Genomic DNA, 22,553 nt, shown 5'->3' with positions numbered 1-22,553 from the left:
ACATTTGAAGTTTATTCTGTAGGAGACTATGTATCTAACAAACAGAAACTGTACAGGAAGCGTATTTTGGAAAAACACAATGCATGTAACAGGCATAAATTGACATGGCGTCACAGCGAACATCAACAACAGATGCACCCAGGATACCAAGCACCTCATATGTAGAGTATGTGATGAGTTGGAAGTGAGAATGCGTCTGGGGCAGTTTTTGCACCCTCCCTATGGGATTTGGCCTTGGCGACCATCTATGTTGCCTATAGGAAGATCTACCATCCTTGAACTGAGTAACATTTTAGCTAAGTCAGTTTGTTAATGCTATCCAAGGCCACTTCTTCTTCAAGTTGTCCTCCCATCCCTCTGTAGTAGAAGGCAGAGGTGATTATCCCAATTAAGTGTGACAGGTCGTGTTCCCACATCATTTATAGCCCAAAAAGCTCAATGAAAAGGAAAGACACCTCTAGCGTATCACTAAGTCTAGGCAACCCTCCCATTCAGCACTTGCATAGTCGAGCAGATTAATGTTTCAGTGCTTGAATCATAGTTTTATGATTGGAATAGGCTGAAATCATAGAATGGCCCCTAGTGAGCTGACTGTTTCTCCGTCACATCATGGCAGATATACATTTTACCAGCCGAAACCATTTTGATGAAATGTACAATATTTTAATTTTAATGAAAATGCGCAGATATTCTCCCATGGTTTTCTTTTATAAAAAATACAAATGTTTTTTCCTCCACAGATACATACATAACAGCAATAATTTACAGGCCCATCTTTAAAAGAATGGCTACTATATTTTACAACCAGCGAGCTTAACATGGTAGCAAATATGCTTTAAAGTTTAAATACTTTTAAATAGACTTTTAGATAGACAAAAATGCAAACACCGTAAGCAAAACAGATTTGCAACAAAAACACAGCTACATTTTAGGAAACCACTGCAGAGAAACTGTGGACATTCATGCAAAAGCTTGCAAGAGTCTTCGGCTGGCAGACCCGACACATAGCAAATAAGGCATACCAGTCTGATCAGCAGCAATGGAAAGAGTGTAAAAAATGTATAACATGTTTTTCAGTAAGGTATCAAGTCATTGGTGTCCATGCTCAATTCAGCCAAGAACCAAGAGCCACAAATTAGAAAAGTTCAAGTGGTGGCAAGTAAAGATACCATCGTCCATTTTTGACAAACATGGTTAATTAAGAAGTCCTCGTATCACAAATGATGGTGCTTTAGATGTGGTTGGAAAAGTGTAATGTTTAAGAGTCATCGTCAGTTTTTATGACATGGAAGAGGGTGACGTTAAATATTACCTGGTGTCCGTTATTCCAGGCGTACAGTGCTCTCTCTCTAGCGTTGTAATCAAGCATGGAGATGTGAAAGTACTGGTTGTGGAAAGGAATGTCTATGTACTCGTAACTCGAAGTCTTGGTAGAGTAAGCGTAGTAAACCTTTGCTCCCGACAGGTGAGAGTTAGTGATATAGAGCGTCCCACAGATCATGAATGATTCACCCGCGTTCCTTTTGGAGTACTCGGTGTTCCAAGTCTTCAAGACCTGCAGGGTGTCAGAGTCGATCTGGGAGATGACGACATTTCCAGCGTTTTGATTGGTCGCGTACACAACCCACATTCCCAGTTCGTCAGCCATGACATCTATGTCGGAGTATCCCCCCCATGTGTATGGGTACATGTTGTGGAAGCCGGCGAACTCCAGAGCTCGCTGGGCCAGCACGCTGCCCGTCTCGAAGCTGTACTTGACTATAATGTTGCTCTGGTACTTGTTGTAGTAAAGCGATCCATTGTAGACAATATGATTGGTTCCCTCCCATTTAAAAGGGAGGCTGTAGGTTCGGGAGACCACTCCTGCGACAAAGTCATCCATTGTCTTGTACTCACGCACAATCTTGCTGTTAGTGTAACTGTCCATATACCAAACCTACATCAGAGAGGATAAAGAGAATGTGAGAAACAGCTGATAAAATAAACAAGTCAACAATTACATACAAACTATTTCTAAACTATTTTTTAACAATAATCTTTAAATAAATTGTGATTCTATAAAAAATGCAGATATGCAGTTCAAAAATTTGCAACTCAGACACACTCCACTACAGATTAGCTTAAGTCAAAACCCTCTCCATGATAACAGTCTGTCCCATCTTCATCATCAACCCAAAAACAGATATAGGACTGCACACACTGCTCAGCCCTCAGAGAGCACTCCCAAGCTTTCATAACTCACCCTGTTGTTTCTGGTTGATGCTAGAGGATCAGTCATCCATGCCCCAAACCGGGTTCCAGATGTCTTTATTGTAACAGGTCCAGTGATTTTCATTAATTTCCCACACGCTGTTAATAAAGAAATGCAGCGATAAGATGTGCTGTGGTGGTTTTTGTCTCTAACTAGATTTCTCAAGCCAATTTCATGCCTGTGCCACCAGAGAGTGTGCCCTCTGTGCATACTAAGATAGCACCGGCAGCGAGCTGCTTTATTTAACTTGAGGTATAAAGGTGCAACTGCTGTTTGTGGTTACAGTCAACACAGCTTCCACATGCCTAGCCCAAATTATACCTAAACGCCACAGACCTCACATGTCGCATCATCAAAATCTTTATTTACAAGCTGCTTATTTTGGTAGACGACAACAGATTTGGCTTGATTAGCAAAGGACAGTTAGTCTTTAGTAACGATATAATGAAAATGTAGTGCTGCAGCAGTGTCTGCACCTTCCAGACAAACTCTACCAGTGCCATTTACCCATCTACTGCATTCATTATAACAAATAAAATCCATAATATACAGCCTCTGAGTTAAAGTTATTATATCTATATAGTGTTCTTTCTTAATTTTGTCTTTAATATTTGAGTTTATTTAGCCACTTCAAAGAGAAAGATTTAATAAATGGTCATTTGACTACTAAATAGCCTGATGACTTCCCTGTAGTTATTGGATGCTGCGGTTGTAAACAAGTCCGCAACCAGCTCCCTTGTGTTCCCATTATGAGACAATTAAAAACTATGTGTTACTTTCAGAAGCACTCTTAAAAAGATTTTGGAACATTTTGTTGTTTGCAGAGCCAAAGGCTATCAATACACCAAACAAGTCTACAAGAACAAAAAACTAATTGCCTCTTTTTTTCAGTGACATAAGATAGAGGTGAAAACACATTTCCATTAAACACATTTTACAAAGGAAACATTTTTTTTTATGTGTAGGATGTAAGGGCAACACAACCAAGAAAAGCATCACAGCAACTGAGAGTAGGCTTCTAAAAGTAACCTGCTGTACATAGGTGCAGTTTAATGAACACGGGCCTCACTTGTGTGTGTGGTCTTATACTTCAAAACCACAAGGAAGTCAGGCTTTAGAGTTTTCTTTTAAAATCCACATTTCTCCCCTGGTTATTTTCTACAGCAGCAACAAAACATCAGAACACAAAAAGACTTGTGCTATGACAGGAATGTGGCTGTTACACTTTATGACATCATGCAAACACTATTACAATCCCACTTGTGCTAGTACTATTTATTCAGCAGTACCATTGCCAGCATTGTCTCTAATAAGAAAATAAAAAACACTGCACTGTCGCACTTGCAGCATTCACCACTTACTTAGTTTGCCCATACAGCTGCGGAGCCTGCTGTCCAGTCGCAGGACTCGCTGATAGAGCTCATCATAGTCGTAGGCCCCGAGCTCCTCCTGGATGCCTGTCAGCACCGCTGAGAGGTTCCTGATCTCCTCCTTGAACTGGGAAATGAGCGCAGCATCCATCTTGTACTGCTCCAGCACAGGGATCAGCGGCTTCAGCTCGTCCATCTTGTCTTTAAGCTCCTGCAGAAGTGACAGTGACAGCGGCAGAAATGGGAAACAGAGAGAGGTGGTACAGTGTGGATAGGTGTGGTGGTCAGGGAAAAACAAAACTACAGTTTGTTTGACAGAGGAGCAAACCCTGCTTCAGCACATGTTGAGTATTTGTTATCAAAGAATACACCCACAGGACATGTACTGGGGAGACTGGACCTCAGGTAACTATAAACAAATCCCTTGTGGCTCCAGTGCTCCATGCTAACATGTTAGCATTTGCAGTCCCAGGTGACAGTATATAATTATTCATCATGAGAAAAAAAGAGTGACCTAATACAGTATGTGCTGTAGAAAGCACCTAATGACACATACCTTAAAGCAATGAACCATTTATTCATTCATCTATCCATCCAAGCATTCACCCTTTCATTGTGTGAGAAACCACAATTATCCACCATGTATGCAACATTGAACAAGTTCCTAAAACACAAGTCTATTCCTGTGTTTAACTACATTTTCCATACAATATGGCCAGCCTTCTTTTTATTCTAACTCATGGCTTTATCTCTGATATTCTTGCCATGCTAGTGGTTGTTCCACACAGTTATTTCTCAAACTCATTCAGTGTCTCACAACTTGCCACACAAGAGAAATTCCTACTCCCATACCAGCTGTCCAGTGCAATCCACACAGGGCAACTGCAGCAGCAAAACAGCCTCTGAAACAACCAAAGATGTAAGTGCTTTCTGAATTAAAACGCTGCTGAATATTTTATTTTCATGTACACAGAAGATGTGTGCACCCTGAAAAAGAAGATATTCAGACTGCTCAGCTCTTATCCTGGCTTTCCTCAATAATTTCCTCAAAATAAAGGCGATGAGATCTATTAGCCAGATGGATATGGCTGTCAAAGCGTGGAATGCCACACCCAAATGGTGACAGTGCAGCACTCAGCAGACTCAGTATACTATTAGCGGCTGTGTAAAAGTGAAAGAAGACGGACTGTGCTGGTTACTTAACAGTGAATCTGTTCATAAAACACAGTGGAACAAGTTGTGGCTTTGTTGGGGGGGTGATGTGCCACACTCTCTCTTAGCTGGGAGCAGTGACTTCCTTAAGTCTCCACTGGTTGTCTGGCAACCTTGTGGTGACAAGTTTTAAAGAAGGACCCTTCTATAAGTCGAGCAGTTTCCTCTTTTCCTTTCTTTATGCTTTATGCTTTGTCCGTTTGTTTGTAGACAGTATCACCAATTAAAAGATTCACTCTCATGTTGGAATGAGTCTTGTCCGCTTGGTGTTTTGTGTCACTATATTTGCATTTTATCTGCACTGTTTCTGCAATTCATATAACTTCCTCTTGGATGCGTGCTGCTCACAGTCTGGCAAAAAGGGCTACCTTTTTATACAGTCCTGACCTCACCTGCACACTGTGCCCTGGAGCATCCCAAAAACTAGAAAACATGAAAAAGTTCAGGCAAAGGGCAGAGTCTCTGCAGATAAATACACCGGCACACACTTCTAGTGGGTCAAAAGTGAAGATCCTGCATACTATAGCTTTGAATTTCCCTAAATATCTCACTTGAATGGAATTTCTTGGGTTTAATTCCCCTCTTTTTCCCAGTCTTTCTGTTCTTGTCTTTGAAATAATATAAAGTAAAAACCTGCAAAATGTCAGTTCTGTGAGAGGGCCTAAACAATTCTAAATTGAATGACTCATGAGAGCATGCTTACGGTATAAATGACATTTGTAAAATAGAAAAACGTAATAGAGCAGATCCATGCTCATTTGATTAAACCAGGCTGTGATTAAACGAGGCTGTAGAGTACCTGGAAGTTTCTGGCTATGATGGATTTCCTGTCGTCCTCAATCTGTCTGAACTTGGTCCTCAGGCCCTTCATCTGGTTTTCCATCTTCATGACATATTGGAAATCCCTCTGAGTTCGTAGGTTCAGCACCTCAATGGACTGAGACATGTTCTGTACCTAGAATAAAACAATGATAAATGATCACCTCAAACAGGGCTCCACTCACAAACTGGACTTTTAGCAGCATAGTATAGTACTGCATTGTATAGTATTGTATAATATAGTATAGTATAGAATAGTATAGAATAGTTCACTCAGCGAGTGAACTGCAGACGCCTTCTCTTTGCTCCTTCTTTCTTTTTACTGCCGCTAATTGAAAGGCACTTTGATGGGTTTTCCCTGGTGAGCCTGCATGTGTGCCTGAATGTTTGACAGGCTATTTTTGAAAAAGAACAAACACAGTGAAGCCTAGCAGCAGCATACCTGTGTTAAATGCACATGATAAAACATCTAGTACTGGAGGACTATTACACTCTTCAAAAGAACAAGAATACACCATGTAGAGGTTTGTTCCTTTATTATTCCCATCTTTAACAGCAGAGTGTGTGTGTGTGTGTGTATGTGTTAGTGTGTGTGCAGGCTGCACTGAGGTGGTAAATATTCCTTTTTACATGTGCTTACCTTCTCTAGTAGCTGGCGGAGCTGTCTGCTCTTGGCATCTCTGGAGCAGAGGCTCTGTTCTGGTGCCACCACTGTGCAGATACAGCGCCCATCAGCATCCTGGGCCGAGCTGTACACCTGCCAGCCCTCCTTGGGGCCAATAGTCTACAAGCACAAACAAATACATAAACACACTCAGGTTAGACCCATATTATATTTTAGATTATGTATTGTATAATTATAAATGTCATGTTTACATGAAACTGGTTCTCTTTGGAAAGCTGTTATCCTTACATCCAAACATGGCAACAAAGATAAGCTGCTACAGATGCATCCACAGAGGCAACTGCTAAGAGTGGTGATTGCATCAAAACAATCATCAATTCAACTTAGATAACAATGAAAACAATCTTAATCATCATAATAATCACAATAATCAGAATAAATAACTGGTTCATGAACTGGATGTCTGATAGCTTCAGTGTTAAAGTGGATGATTTCTAAGCGTACACAAAGGTGTGCCCCAAGGTTCAATGTTGAGACCGCTTTGTTTTAGTGTTTATATTAATGATGTTTCAGCAGTGTGATGCATATTCTTAAGCTGCTATTAAAACAAATGCCTTTGTTTTTATGTTTTGAAGCTGAACACTGATAAACACTCTGCTTCCCACTCTGACTAAACACACTAATTAGTCCCATCCTCAGACTAGTACATTAGGTATTACTTTACTAACATAATCCTCTTATTACAAAAATTTGAGCATCTGGATTGCCAACACATTCTTGAGCACATAAAAATATATTTAACAAAAAGTTAAGGTGGAAAGTTAACTTATACAGAGAGAAGACTTTTTTCTAGGGAGAGGGGAGAGGAGTCAAGCATTCTCTCAGGTCTCGATTATGGACATCATTCATAGACATGTGACTGCCTCCACACTAAAACGCCTGGAGGCTGTCTGCCCTTCAGCTTGCAGATTTATTAACAGGTGAAAGCTACTCTACTTAGTATTGAAAAAGGGAACTGAGCATATCTTGTGGGGAAATGTTGTCTGGTCTTCTGTCTGTGTTAGAAGGGATCGACAAGTGTCTCTGCTAACAAAATCTTTTTCCCTACTATAAATTCCCCTCTTACAAACTAGAAAACCTAAGGTTGGGATTTCGGGATTTGCTCAGGCACCACAAACATCTTTTTTTGTCATATTTAGATAAGAAACACCTCATAGATCCATTCATTATTCATTCATAACTGCACTTGATGGTCATATACATTACACCGTCCTAAAGACTGAGACTACAGCTGCATGTCCTAGGAAAAAAGCTGGCAGTCCGACCAGTTGATGACCTGTGTAGAAGACACAGAAATAAAGGAAACGGCATTGGCCTTGTATTGCAGCGTAGAGCCAGTACACACTTATATCAAAAGCAAAAATGTAAGATTAGACTCTTATTTAATTCCAACATACTCCTGTTTGGTTGCTCATCTTACATACTTGGACACAAGACAGAGATTTTTTTATAGCTTACTGGCTAGCTACTCGGTCAATTAATTAACTTCACTACTGAAAAGCTATTTGACTCAGAAAGCTGTGACGTTGCCACCACTCTACTGAGAAATGCAGGTAAATCCGTAATGCCGCTGCTTGTAGTGACGCTACTGCCCAACACTGCCTCAAGGATCCACTGGTACCAACCAGGTCAACACAGCTTGTTGTGAATGGCTTAATATTGCTCTAAAGTTAGGCTAAATTTGGCAAGGGAACAACTGGTATGGCCATTTTTAAAAGGGTCCCTTTAACTCTCATCTCAATATATAGTTCTATGGGCACCTACAAATCTGCCCTAAACTTGAGAAGGCCTGTTACAGTCAATGTACTCCTTCAAATTAAAGCTGTATATTTGTCTTTTTAAAGAAAAGGATAAACAGCTTTTTTGAAGAACAATTAATCAGCGAACATGACATTAAAACACCATTGCTGTGTTGTTGTGGAACTCAAAATGTTAACTGTACCGGTGATAATCTGTAACATTAGCTGTAAAATAAGATCCTAGAATATATCAGTATGAGATTCCTTATATTGACATAGTTTTCAAATAGTCTATATAATTCAACAGCATAATGGAATTCCTGAAATTCAGTTTTGACTTGTGGTTTCTGTGCAATGTCACAAGCTTTTCATTTCGAAACCTATGAAAACATTCTGGGGGCGCCACTGATCAGAGGAGAAACAGGCGTAGCTCTGTATCGGTATTTGTGCCGACACTATTTCACTTTCACTTCAACTTGTTAGAGCCGGAGATCGGAAACAAGGTTTATCTAACAATGGAAACACATTAGTAGCTGTCTGATAACGCAGTCAGGCCAAGGCTTATGTTATCTATTGCCATTTACAAGCAGAGGTTTGTGTGTTTGATGAGCAGAGTGAAGATGAGCAGGTACGTTCGAGCTGCAGGCGAGTGAGGAAGCGAGCAGGCTAATTGCATATTTATAGCTCCGCACATACTAAATGAGGCAAAGGTGTAGAGTTACATTCAAGACGTTTTAAGGCATTTTTTTCATGAAAAAACCCTTCTAAATATGTAATCTTGGTGAACGGAGATGAGTTGTTAGGGGTTTAATGCCAGGGAAGAAGTTTTTTACAGCCTCTGCACATCGCCGCAACATGTGAAGAAATCCAAAGCTTGACAGGCCAGTGCTGAGGAAGGTTTCTGAGCAATGGTTGGAGAATCACTGTTCAGGGAAGGGGTTTTAGCAAACTGTTAATTACCCTGTGTGGAGTGGTTTATTTTTCATAACCGTGTTGGAGTAGGATATTAAAAACAATTACACTATTTACAGTATCAAAATTAAGTAATTTCCTGCCATCACTATGCCACAGTGTTAGAGCTGCTACATATAATGCACATCTTCAGGAACAAGCATCCTCCATTGCCATAACACAGCGCACTTACTGTTAAATAAAACTGTTGCAGAACTTCGAAAACTAAAGACTTGAACTTTGAGTAACTTCAAGTACATTTTCTCAATAATTCACAGGACCTGTGGCCATCCACAATGTCGAAATTTAGCTGATGCTTCAATCAAGCAAAAGCAGACAAACAAGCCTGAAGATGCTTTTGTATTCATATAAATATTTATGTACTTTGCCACCAAGGACTCTGCCGGTAAACCTTGTCATCCACTATAATCCGAGTGACATATCCAAAGAAAAGTAGGTAAATTTGGAGGAGGAGGGGGGAGCTGGGGAGGATATGAACAAGCAGAAGAGTTGAAGAGGTGGTTATGTTGGAAAACAGTAGCTGGGGAAAAAACAACGAAAAGAGGACAGTGCTGACAAAGAACAAGAAAGAGGACCTGACTGTCAATTAGGCGGAAAGAGATAGATGTAGAAGAGTCGGTATGCAGGCAGATATATTACAGAGAAATACAAAGACAGCAAGCATACGATGATGAGATGAAGTGAGGGATAGGGGAGGCCGCCAATGTGCACTGAGGATAAAATTAAGGATAATGCTCAGAGAAGTAAAAAAAACCAAGGAGATAGATGCTTTTGCTGGAACAGTTCATCTCCCCAACGCTTACCTACAGACTATATATCACTTAATGCATGACAGCACAGAGGTAAAAATATGGTGATGTGCACACACTGACTGGCATTACTTATTTGGTAAGGCCAGACTATGACTGTATAATAAATGAAGAACAGAATGTTTTACCTTGTGCAGTTTAATAACGTTGTATTTCACTCATGAATCTGTGTTGTTGATGAGGTGAGGACAAATTTTTCAATATTTTCTACCTCTCACTATGTTAGATAGAAGATCAGACTCCAAGGCTACAATGGTTTCACAGAGCTGCGCGCCAAAGTCTGGTCATTAATCATCCTCACAAAACAGCATCCAGCAGCTCAAAGCTCTCCCCAGCTGCCCAGCGGAGTTTTGCTCTCTGCACAGGCACCACACACACACAAAAACACACACACATAAATATATAGTTACATGTGCTGCACACACAAACACATAACCAGATGCCAAGACACATTTGTGATTCCTCTGTAGTTCTCTTCTTGATCTCCCCATATTTCTTGTCCATGGTTTGACTAATGGCCGTTTGAAGGCTGATTTGCAACAATCATCAATACTTTTGGAGGGAAGCTGCCAACAGACAATTGTGTGTGCCAGTGTTTAATATGTTACCAGTCAGGATCAGAAAACAACAGCAAAAATGTGTCACTGCTTCATGTTTTATCAAAAAAAAAGGAATTCTATGAGGCCATCCCGCCCAATCGGACCTGAGATGTATTAACCCTTCTAAGGCTGCTTTAACAACTGCCCTGTTTGGTTCGGTTCATTCAAACTCAGGTTTGTTTGCCCCCTAAGTGTGGTTCCTTTGGGCAGGTGTGAACACAGCAATCACACTCAGGTGCACCAAAACAACCAGACTGAGACCTTCTTGAAGAGGTGGTCTCGGTCTGGTTACAAATGAACTCTGGTGCGGTTCGTTTGTGGTGAGAACGTGTGCGGACCTGGATGTGAACCAACTGCAGTCACATGACACATTGTTTGGGTTAAACATGAGCATGTTACAGTCCTGGAGGATTATTAATGTGCACCTCCTCCTGTACTGCCTTAATATGCACATTCAGCACATCCAATGCATCAAAACATTGTTTTCTAGTTGGAGCCGCGCCTCGTTTTCAAACTGTATGGTTTGACTAAAATGAACAATGACAGCAATATAGTCCACGATGAGCAGCACTAAAATCAACCTGCGTAGTTGTCCCTCCATTGTGACATTAGAAAGTGTCACATTTATCTTGCAAGTGTACTCTTCTTCAACGTTTGCTTTACTTCCTGGATTTTTCCCACATGGAAATTCTGACCAATCAAGAGCAGCTTTCTCACACAAGGCATTTTATCTGGTCCGCTTGTAAATGCTGCCATGAGAACACGAACCAACTCTAAGCAAAGTAAGACAACTATAGGTCTGAAAGCACCTTAAAATCAGCCCAGATTTTTATTGTCAATCAAGTGTCCGTTTCCATTTAATCTCACTTCCTGATGGTTCTAGATGTGTCTTCTTTAAAACAATGAACACAACATGGTGTTTCAATGCAGCAAACATGTCATGCTGTATCAACCTTGATGACAGATTTTCCGTTTCATATCTTATATTGCCTCTGAAATAAATTCCCATATGTTTAACTGGTTTTCATCTCCTGGACAACAGCACATTTCTCTCTGTGTATTATATATATCGTCTTTAAACATTAAGGAACAAGAACAGGCATAGTTATTTTTACACTTTAACTTGAAATGGATGTTTTTTTACATTTTCTGGTATCTGTTTTATCTCATGAGGACTTTCAAGTAGCTTGATTTGAGATGACATGATTCTTTTGTCTTCATTCTAGAAACACCTTACAAATCAATCATATGCCTCTTTATCTCTCTGACAGTCTCACCAAATGTCACCCTATAATTTTCAGACAGGTTGGATTTGTCACTTAATTAGAAACCATCACATTGTATAATTATTAATACTGTTATGGCATCCACCCAACGCCCAATAGGCTTATCTAATATTGGTCTGTTATTTGAAAAACAGGCCTCTGTTATTCAACAATCTGATATAACATACTGACTCAAAGATTAAGAGACAGTCTGGTAGCCACTAATAATGAATGATCATGACTTTATTGCTTTTATTGCTGCACACAAGGTCAGCCTCACTTCTAGTCCCTATTAATGTCGGAGTTTTATGAGGCCACCTGATTGAACTGTGAATTAGCTCTCAAGCTTTTCGTGCCTCAGTGAAGCCAAGAGTGACATTTACAGTATGGTATATTATAACTATATCTGTCATCAGGCCAATGAGGAGTAAAATGACAGGGAAGGAATGGAGTTTTTTTTAACATAATCTTATGTTATACATTATTGTCTTGTAGCAAGCCACATGTCTTCTGTCTTGTGTTATGTTTATGTGTATAGCCAGTTGCTAGCAGTGCGACTTTATGGATGTCAGTCCGTTGTTTCACCCCTTTGGTCCAGACTCAACTTATTATTAGATATTAATGGTCTCAAGATATTGAATCTCAATGACTTTAGTAATCCCTTGACTTTTCCGTTGGTGCCACCATGATGCTGACATTTTATACATGGATTGCCATGATATTTGGTACAGATATTCATGGTGCCCAGAGGATGCATCCTAATGACTGCGGTGATCTCCTGTCTGGTCATGTATCTGCACCCACAGGTCAAAGTTTCACACATCTGCATTTACATGATAGACTGGAGCCATGGTTCCCACATGATGAATCCTAATGACTTTGCTCACCCTCCTGGCTCTTCCTCTGACATCCTCATGAGGCTGACATTTGTGGTTTTAAACGAAATGTCTCAACAACTATTGGATGGATTGCAATTAAATTTTGCACAGACATTTACGTCCGCCTCGGGATGAATTCTTATAACTCTGGTGATCTCTTAAGCTTTTCTTTAGTGCCATCAGGTCAACATCCTTATGTGTCCAGTACTTTGGTTGATGACCAAAAAGCCTACCTGCAACACTAATGACACTCCCTTTAGCCTCAGCTGTACTTGCTAATAAACATGCTAACATGCTAAACTCAGATGATGAATGTGGTAAACATACCTGTGAAAAATTAGCATGTTAGCATTATCACTGTTAGCATGTTAGCTAGTTTGGTATCTTGGTGACTTAGCGCAGTGGGTAGCTGCAATTTTGGGGTAGCTGCAATTTTGTTGCCAATAATTGGTCACTTTATTAAATGAGGCAACATCCACATAAACCATTTTATTTATGTTTTGCTTGTCTCTCCATCTTTGTCTGTGTCGTACAGAAAAAATACATATTTGATTTTGACATTAATGTCAGGCGGACAGAAAGAGTGATTGTTACCAATTGCTATCTGCATATACTAAAGGCCTTTCCTTTACAGCATAACCACAATTAAGCACAGCAGGTTAAATTATGAATTAGACCTTTAAAACCATCAACAAATTGTTGCAAAATAATCACAGAAACTTTTGTGCTTACGTGCACATCAAACCTGTCCTTTTGATCAATTATTCTACAGTTTCTACTGCAGTGTGAATCAACAGGAGTGTTGAAGACGGACAAATTGAAAACAGTGTGCACAGTTCCATGAGAAATCATAAATCAATAAAAACCTCTCTCCTCACTGTTACCTCCCTCGATACTGTCCACTCCTCAAAATCCTCCCTAATGTCTCCATCAAAACACCAGACAACCAGAGAAACCCTGCTTGCATCATTTACTTTTAATGACTGAAGATTGGCAGCAAGTATTTGCTATTCCAAAGTCTCAAATGAAGTATATGATTTACAAAATAAGATTGGTAGAGTTGCCTGTTTGTGTTTTTTTGTTGCCCCTTTATTACACATTTGATGTTACATTGAACAGTAGAGGTCAGCTAACAACAGGAAACTGAGGCTACAGTTCACACAGGCTCACCAAAACTGGACAATAGAAGATTGGATAAACGTTGCCTGGTCTGATGAGTCTTGATTTCTGCTGCCACATTCAGATGGTAGGGTCAGAATTTGGTGTAAACAACATGAAAGCATGGATCCATCCTGCCTTGTATCAACGGTTCAGGCTGGTGGTGGTGTAATGGTGTGGGGGAGATTTTCTTAGTACCAACTGAGCATGGTTTAAACACCACAGCCTACCTGAGTATTGTTGCTGGCCGTGTCCATCCCTTTATGACCACAGTGTACCCATCTTCTGATGGCTACTTCCAGCAGCATAATGCACCATGTCACAAAGCTCACATCATCTCAAACTGGTTTCTTGAACATGACAATGAGTTCACTGTACTCCAGTGGCCTCCACAGTCACCAGATCTCAGTCCAATAGAGCACCTTTGGGATGTGGTGGAACGGGACATTCACATCATGGATGTGCAGCTGACAAATCTGCAGCAACTGTGTGATGTCATCATGTCAATATGGACCAAAATCTCTGAGGAATGTTTCCAGCACCTTCTTGAATCTGTGACACCAAGCATTAAAAAGGGGGTCCAACCTGGTACTGGCAATGTGTACCTAATAAAGTGGCAGGTGAGTGTACGTAAAAATTGATTTGGTAATATAAACATTCAAAGTTTAAATGATAAAACCTAGTCAATGATGTCTGTAAGACTCTATCGGACATGACCAGTCACCGCCCAAGTCTGTGTTATTTTCACCTGAACAACTTTGTTTGCTCACAGCTCGCACACCACACAAAGGTGGACTGATTTTCCAAATCTCAGATCACTCAGTAAAAACATGCAAAGTCAACACTGCACCCACGAAGCGTAAACAATCACTTTAATGAATTCCTCCCTGTGGAAGATATGATTCATGCTCTTCACAGCAGACAGGTATCCTGCCAATTACACGCATAATTGAGTCCCTTTTCCGTTTGTTATTCTGTCATCAACATGTATTTTACTTTGACTGTACTTCACACTTAACATCACCTTTGTCCTCATCAGCCTTTCTGCGTGACTGAGGAAAGACGTAGGGGGACTGATGAGGGAGTAAGAGTGAATGGATAGGTTAATATGGGCAACGTGGTTAAGAGTGATTTAGTGAATGATGTCAGGGAGAGTTAGCTGCTCTCATCAGATCTGAATCACTTCCTTTGCCCTCACCCATGACCGTGAGCAATTTACGATTACAGTTGTACAAACACTGGTGGAAGAGGAGGAATATTAGGTTGTGCTGCTTGTCTTTTTGCCTTACATTCTTTTTCATCAATGATTGCACTGATTTCAGATAACTTAGGTTTTATTTTAAAGATATGACTCACTTTATATACTTCGTTTTCTACAGCTGAGTAACATTTCTGTAAAATCACAGCACAAGAAGTTTCTCTGCTGCTCTTTTCACCCCTGCATGCAAAAGCAGCTGGACTCTAGCAGAGGAGTCATTCGGTTTAGTGCTAAGTGGATCTGTTTCAGCCACTGCCAAGATCCATAGCAAGTGCACATACTGTAGCTGACTGTCTGCGGCATAAATGAATCTCCACCCTGCTGAGTATAGCCTCAGTCTCTTGATCTAATTTCCTTTGCCAGTCTCATGATGACTGATTCCATTTGCTATATGAGTCTGGCAATGTGAGGAGCTCCCCAGAGGGGTACCACAGGTGAGAAGCTGAAGCTGAAAAATTAAAAGATTGTAGGTGGCGGTGGCAGAAATCAATCTGTCATAAATACAGTCTAGATAAATAACGTGAGCGGTATCCCTCAACAGCATCAGCTGGGGCTGCAGACAGGCAACAAATGGACACAAAACAGTCTCATTTTAAGTCCCTATTATCATTGTTTTCTTACTGGGGTGTAACATATGGAGGAGGGGCTGTATGAAGCTTACTCTCAGCTGGCAATGTCTCAGGTAGCACTTTTCCCCCACAGTTCTCAGGCAATAACAGGAGAATGGAGGCATAAGGTGACAGACTGGAAATATCTCTCACAACTTTACCTTTTGTCACTACTCAGTATGTGTGCATTACATTGCAGAATTGTCAATTAAACAGGTATTTCACTGCTGGAAAGATGGTCTTTTCAAACAGGGCTGTCTACTTGCTGCTACATGACCAGAGAAGACAGAGAAAAAGGGCTGTGCCATTTGGTGCCAAACCTACAGCTACCAGAATGGGCTGTTCTGCACTGGACCAATATACACTCCCGCTGGTGGGTGACATAATGCAAGCTCGGCTGTTTTGACCCAAAACACAACATGACGGCCAGCTGCTAACAAACAATCTTGAATTACAGTTCAACAGTCACCTAAAAATGCTTCTAAACACATTTTAGGTGAGAAATAAGCAATGCAGTAACAACATCTTGGGTCATATTTGATCAACACTGTCTAGACTTGTTGTTTGATCTCATTTTTTCAGAGTAGGTACAGCTGCGGCTGGAGCAGCAATGTGACCCACCCACTAGCTACATGGCTTGCCCACAATACCGACACGTCGGTCCACGATCAGCCCCCTTCGTCACTTAGCCCAGAAGCGCAAGCCGTGAAGTTGGTGTTTACCTTGCCGTTAATTATTAAGTTAACAGAGATGCAGTCATGGTATAGGATAAGGATAATGTGAAGGGTTACCTCTCATTACTTATAAAGTGAATCACATCTTCATGTATAATGACCATTACATTGGTGGGTTTATGTTGTACTAGTGGTGGGTGCAGTTTGTAGAAGAGTGCTGTGTAGGCTATGATTGGTACATGTCTGCAGCAGGATTATAGCCAAATAGGTCGCTTAGGGTGCTTTCAGACCTAGAGTTGTCTTGCTTTGGTCTGAATCAGGGACTAATTTTGTCACAAAGTTGTATAATTGCCTAGAGTTGGTTCATGTTCTCACGGCAGCACTTACAAGCGGACCAGATCAAATGTCTTGTGTGAGAAAGCTGCTCTTGATTGGTCAGAATTTCCATGTGGGAAAAATCCAGGAAGTAAAGCAAATGTTGAAGAAGAGTACACTTGCAAGATAAATGTGACACTTTCTAATGTCACAATGGAGGGACAACTACGCAGGTTGATTTTAGCGCTGCTCATCGTGGACTATATTGCTGTCATTGTTCATTTTAGTCAAACCATACAGTTTGAAAACGAGGCGCGGCTCCAACTAGAAAACAATGTTTTGATGCATTGGATGTGCTGAATGTGCATATTAAGGCAGTACAGGAGGAGGTGCACATTAATAATCCTCCAGGACTGTAACATGCTCATGTTTAACCCAAACAATGTGTCATGTGACTGCAGTTGGTTCAGATTCAGGTCGGATCACGTTCTCACCACAAACAAACCGCACCAGAGTTTGTCTGTAACCAGACCGAGACCACCTCTTCAAGAAGGTCTTGGTCTGGTTGTTTTTGTGCGCACCCGAGTGTGATTGCTGTGTTCACACCTGCCCAAACAAACCGCACTTACGGGGCAAAAGAATTTGAGTTCAGTTGAACTGAACCAAACAGGGCAGGTGTGAAAGCACTCTTAAATTTGTTTCTGATGACATTTTACCAAGAAATTGGTATTGGTTTATATTTTATCAGCACTGCCTAGTTTTTCAGTTTGATTGGAGATTGGTCTGAGTTTGAGAGAGAAAGAGGAGCATCATCTCTTGATCTGCCTCTATACTCTTCGTGTCTGTGGTGACGGGTATATGAAAATGCAGAAGCACAATCTGTAGGTCGTGCAACAGCCCTTGAGCCATTGCAATCTGCTGGATGACGGGATATGAGCTGAGAGATGATCCAGGAGATCAGGGCACTGATAAGATGGAGGGAAGTTTACCATAGTTCACTGACACATACTACCCACGTTATGATACAAAGCTGGTTGAAAATTGGCAACATATCCCTATATGTTGTTTTTATTAAACTTGAATCAGGAGGTTAAAATTGCGTCATAGTAAAACTTTACAAAAAGCCCAGATAAAACATTCAGAGACAAATCCAGGTGCCAGTGGTGCCAATAAAGTTAAATCTCATATCACAGCAATGCTGCCGTCCTGCCTGCCATGAGACAGAGACCTAAACAGATGCTATCTATCCAGTCATCTATCAACCTGTCCAAACAAAAAGCCACCAGGGTATTGGAGGCAAGTGGAGTGGAATGCGCATGTCAGTACTGTAACTGATGATCATACTGCTTAAATGAGTTAACATTTTAGCTCTAATGGCAGGGGAAGATGAACTCGCATGTGCAGCCAGCTCTGTAACCAAACTGATGCAGACATCTAAGACAGCTATGACAAATGGTAACACCCCTAAACGCAGCAGCAACAGCAATCCTGGCAACTATAATCCTGAGACCAAAAAGGTTCCAGTAAGATACTGACAAAGAGATGATGCATATGGAGGGAAAGAGGGAGGGGGGGGCAGCAAGAAGTAAAAGAAAAGGCCATCTTTTCTTTCAGATGTGACTGTGATGAAAGCCACGCAGGGAGATTAATTTCCTAGAGGCGTGCTACCTTCTTGCCCACTTTGACCCCAGCGAAGAGAAGATTGAATAGATAATTCTGCAGGAGCTCGGCACATTCTGCCCCAGACAGTCTCTGAATGAGCTACAGCATTATCTCGCTCCCACCGTCATGCTTCTTCTCTAGGGTGTGCTTCAGCAAGTCCTCTGGCTGAACAAGATGACATGTCAGTCGTAAGCACCACGGAGGATGATAATGAAACAGTCATCAAACATTATCGGTTGAGTAAAGCCAGTGGACATCTCCGGGCCACACTAAATGGCCATTGCATACACAAACAGAATACTGAGCAGCTGCGACAGCGCTCTGACGCAAACTTTTCATCAATATACTGAAAAGTTATGATGGGTCGTAGATAGGCTAAATCATAGCCAAAATTAAAACATAGCATTGGTAAGATAAGACTGGTGTATTTGATAAAATTTTAAGCATCCTTATCTAAGCATTGCTCTTTTGGGATACGCCTTGCCAGAGGAGACCTTGTAATTGGAATTTTCACTTATTATGTTGCTAATTCTGGTGGAGCAGCCTGTTGGGATAAGAACCCGTCTTTAATTGAAGCCAAAATCAAATCTGTGTCATCAACATGCTCACGTCTTGGCAGCCTCTCAGGGTTAAGTGTGTGCAAAGTTAGAGTATGCTCATTAGTATTGCATGAGAAACTCTCAACAGTTTTTTCGAACCGTGGTAAAGGACATTCCTGCCATATTAATGTCACAGAATCTGCAGACTTTCTCCAACATTTCACAGCAAAGTGAGTTCACCTGATTATCTCTTGCTCTTTAGCAACCTTTGAATTTTCTCCCTCTAATTATGCTCCGCAGTGGTGTCAGTATGTTGGGATGTTGAAGACTCGCCATTTCAGCCTGATGTAGAAGAGAGTACAAGAGAGAGTGTACCGAAAATAAGATTATGCATACCTTAAGGATGTGTGCGTTCTCACTGGTTTGGTATCAGCTGGGCAACACCCAATAATTGCAATTATAGGATCTACTGGGGTAAAACTTATACCATCAGAAAACTGCTTTAAACTCTTAAATAGCATTGCATTAGTATGTTCAGTGCACTCTAAGAGGTTCTTTGAAGTTATATTGCAATTTATTTGCTGTAACTACTTTCCTTAAACTTACTTTCTACTTATACTTCAGTTAGTGACTTTCTGTTTGTTAGAGTGCCTCTCAGCAACTTCAAGAGAATAAGTTTTAACTTGTTACTTCAAATAAAAGCAGGATATACGGACATGTGCTGTAGATATACAGTAACAAGCTGGCTAACTGGACGCTTTCATGTTTTCTACTGCTAATGAAGAAATCAAAGTCAAAGTTCCTCTTGTATAATGTAGTTATCACTGTATGAGTGCTGAACGTGTGACACCAGAGAGAAGCTTTGATGTTGAAGAACTTGGTGTTTACATCTTAGACATTTTAGACTGGTATCGATCTCTCTTGCACATCTGCACGAGAAATCTGCAATTAATTATTTGCTAAACCCCTCCCCCGAGCATTAATTGTCCAATCATAGCTTTGCAACCGTGACCAGGCACAGCAGGTCTGTCAAGCTTGGGATTTCTCCATATGTTGAAGCAGCATGCGCAGGGCTGTAGCAAGAGTGATGCTTGACATTTTAAAAGGCTAGGGGGAAAAAAAGACACCACCCTGTATTTTTCTCCAGCCTTTTGAAAAGCAAAATGTGAAAGTGTGTAAGGACTGGGAAAACGTGGTGTGTTTTTCTGCTCTAACATAGGCTGCAATTGTTAGAATGCCTGGCTCACTATCTTACTACCTGCAGTAGTAACTGTGTGTTAACCTCTGAAGCCAATGAGTACATCACTTCAGCCTATCAGCCATACAGGGTTATGTTAGAATAAAACTGATCTTACATAGTTCCTTATCATATGTATCAGATAAGGGCTGACTAGCTGAAGATTTCACCCCAAAAACAATGATGTTGTTTCTATATCTTCTACAAGGATCATCAGCTGCTGAGGGTGCTCACTATTTGCCCGGTACATGCAGCGTTAATATCAGTCTTTTAGTAAAATATGCATGTTGCCATCAAGTGCATCATGAACACCCCTTTTAAAAGATTCTCATCTTAAAATGAGAAGCTGGAAACATTTAAGAGTCTGTGGTTTTAACCCACTGACATTGGTTTAATTAGCCAGCCAAAACTGATCCAATCTCCCAGCCAAAGCCATCATTTTAGCTGAGAAAACTGACCTTTTGCTAAGTCCCGTCCCTGGACGCAGACTGGTCAATCATTATGTAGCATCAGGCCGGCTCAGATCAGGGTCCGACAACAACACAGCTGTGCTCCATTGATTTAGATTTCCTTCATTTTCAGGCTGGTTTTGTGGATTTGGAGCTAAATGTTGTGTCTGGGGCACGTCGTGTATTAATGATACTCGTTACCTGGAGAGGTTGGAAAAAGATATGCGTTTCTTCCCTGTTCCAAAACCAAAATCAGACCCTGAAAAGTGTAGGGTTAGCTAGCTAGCTACTGAAGATATAGCCTACTGAATGTATACACATGCTGCTTTTGCTTTGTAATGATTATAACAGTGAAACAAAGACCGACCCTGCTGTACAGGAACCAGTGAAGGGAAGCAGGGAAACTTTGCTGATATTCAACCAGCTGTGTGTCATCACAGTGTGCGCAGATGAACGTTGTTTGACTTCCCCCAGAGATCCCTGCCTGTCCAGCAGTGGAGGTCCGAGTGCTGGCAGCAGCACGGGGGTGAAGCCAAACACGGTTCATCTGCACACACTGTGATGCCACACAGCTGGTTCAATATCAGCAAAGTTTCCCTTTATATTCATTGTCTTGTGTGGCGATCAGCAGTGATGTGGTGGTTCACTTTTACACTGTGATCTGTAGCCTATAGTTCGGCTTTAGCTTCTAACTATCTTTGTCTTTTTAACCTGTTGTTGCTGCTGAGTCAGTTTGACATCCTGGATATATCCTTCAAACACAGACTGTAGACCCCTCTGTCTGCTTCTCTCTGGAATCACTCTTTCATTTCTACAAACATATGATAATATTTCTTCAGGGAGTGCAGTTAGTTACAGTGTGGGCTCCATGCTTACTCTGACAGCTGTCAGACCATCACAAAGGGGCGGGGCTTAGCATAAGGTCAATTGATTGTTGCCAGATATAGACTGTAATGACAAATTAGTCATTTAAAAGATTGATACAAATTTGAAATTGAGCAGAAAATCTGCCACCTCTTATGAGTGTAAACCAAAAACAACTGCATAGAGCATTGGAGGCAGGGCGCTGTTCATTCCTATGAAAGTTGCTCAGTGGCACATGAACAAAAGTTCATCTTCTCGAATATAAAATTACCCGTCTTCTGCTAACTTGAATTGGGATAGAATTATTTAATCCTGCTGCTTTGCAAGACTTTTGAAATGTTATTGAATGTTCGTTTCATGGAGCTTTTGACACTCAAAAAAATTCATTCACTGATTTAGAGACGTCTCTTTCTTAAAGTAAGGCTATAGGGAAAAGGTTTTTTGGGCTAGATGGCATCACATGATGGACCTGGAAGTTGTAATTACACAGTTTGGCTACTATCCGTTGACCAGTTCTACAAAAAAATAACCCCTAAAATACACCAAAATACTTACATCAAACTCAACTAAACTCTGCTCTAGTACCTCACCATCAGTCTAGATCAGCCTCCCTTTTTGAAGCTACTTAATAAGTTATATTACATTTTATCTTCGCTAGTAAGAAATTAACAAGCATAGCCCATGATCATCTCTCTGGTTGATTGAGTACAGTATAAATTTATTGAGACCACAAATGTCTTCCATTCCCCTCAAGATCAGCCTTTCAGCTCTCATCCAGTCATATGCACATAATATGTGCTCCACTTGGGCTGTAATTATAGTAATCATAAGGGCAACAGAGGGAGAGGGTCGTAACTATGCCCCCTGGTAGTTTCAACACCATGTCTCAACTCCTGTAATTATAGCTTAGACTGCTATTAGCTGAGATGCGTTCACCCAGAGGAGTGAAAACGAGCTCAAAACAAGAGGAAGCCACTTTAAAGACTCATAATCATCATATAGAAAAAAAGAGAGATTTTAAACATTTATAATTATACATATTATTATTACATCTGTTGATGATTATATTTCTCAATCTGGACTGTATTTTAGCATGTTTTTGTGTCTAAGTGACTAATGAAGACCAAAAACTTGGGGAACTGGTCCAGTTTTGAGGGAGAGCAGTGCAGTCACAGGTGTGAAACAGGCTG

The 22,553-nt window shown here is 40.8% G+C and overlaps 1 protein-coding gene across 1 annotated transcript in view; it reads right to left on the bottom strand.

Annotated features, from left to right (window-relative positions):
• Positions 1-687: 687 nt before the first annotated feature.
• olfm3a (olfactomedin 3a) overlaps positions 688-22,553 on the bottom strand; it is a 29,311-nt gene continuing 7,445 nt past the window's right edge. Inside the window, exons 2-6 of the mRNA XM_049566117.1 lie at positions 6,293-6,436; positions 5,633-5,788; positions 3,613-3,832; positions 2,243-2,349; positions 688-1,936 (exon numbers count right to left, since the gene is read on the bottom strand). Coding sequence (XP_049422074.1) covers positions 1,259-1,936; positions 2,243-2,349; positions 3,613-3,832; positions 5,633-5,788; positions 6,293-6,436 — 1,305 coding nt within the window. The 3' untranslated portion in view covers positions 688-1,258. The remainder of the gene's footprint in view (positions 1,937-2,242; positions 2,350-3,612; positions 3,833-5,632; positions 5,789-6,292; positions 6,437-22,553) is intronic.

This window comes from Epinephelus fuscoguttatus, linkage group LG21 (assembly GCF_011397635.1).
Source record: "Epinephelus fuscoguttatus linkage group LG21, E.fuscoguttatus.final_Chr_v1".
NCBI lineage: Eukaryota > Metazoa > Chordata > Actinopteri > Perciformes > Serranidae > Epinephelus > Epinephelus fuscoguttatus.
The sequence above is the reverse complement of the archived record's forward strand: the minus strand, read 5'-3'. Positions and strand labels throughout refer to the sequence as shown.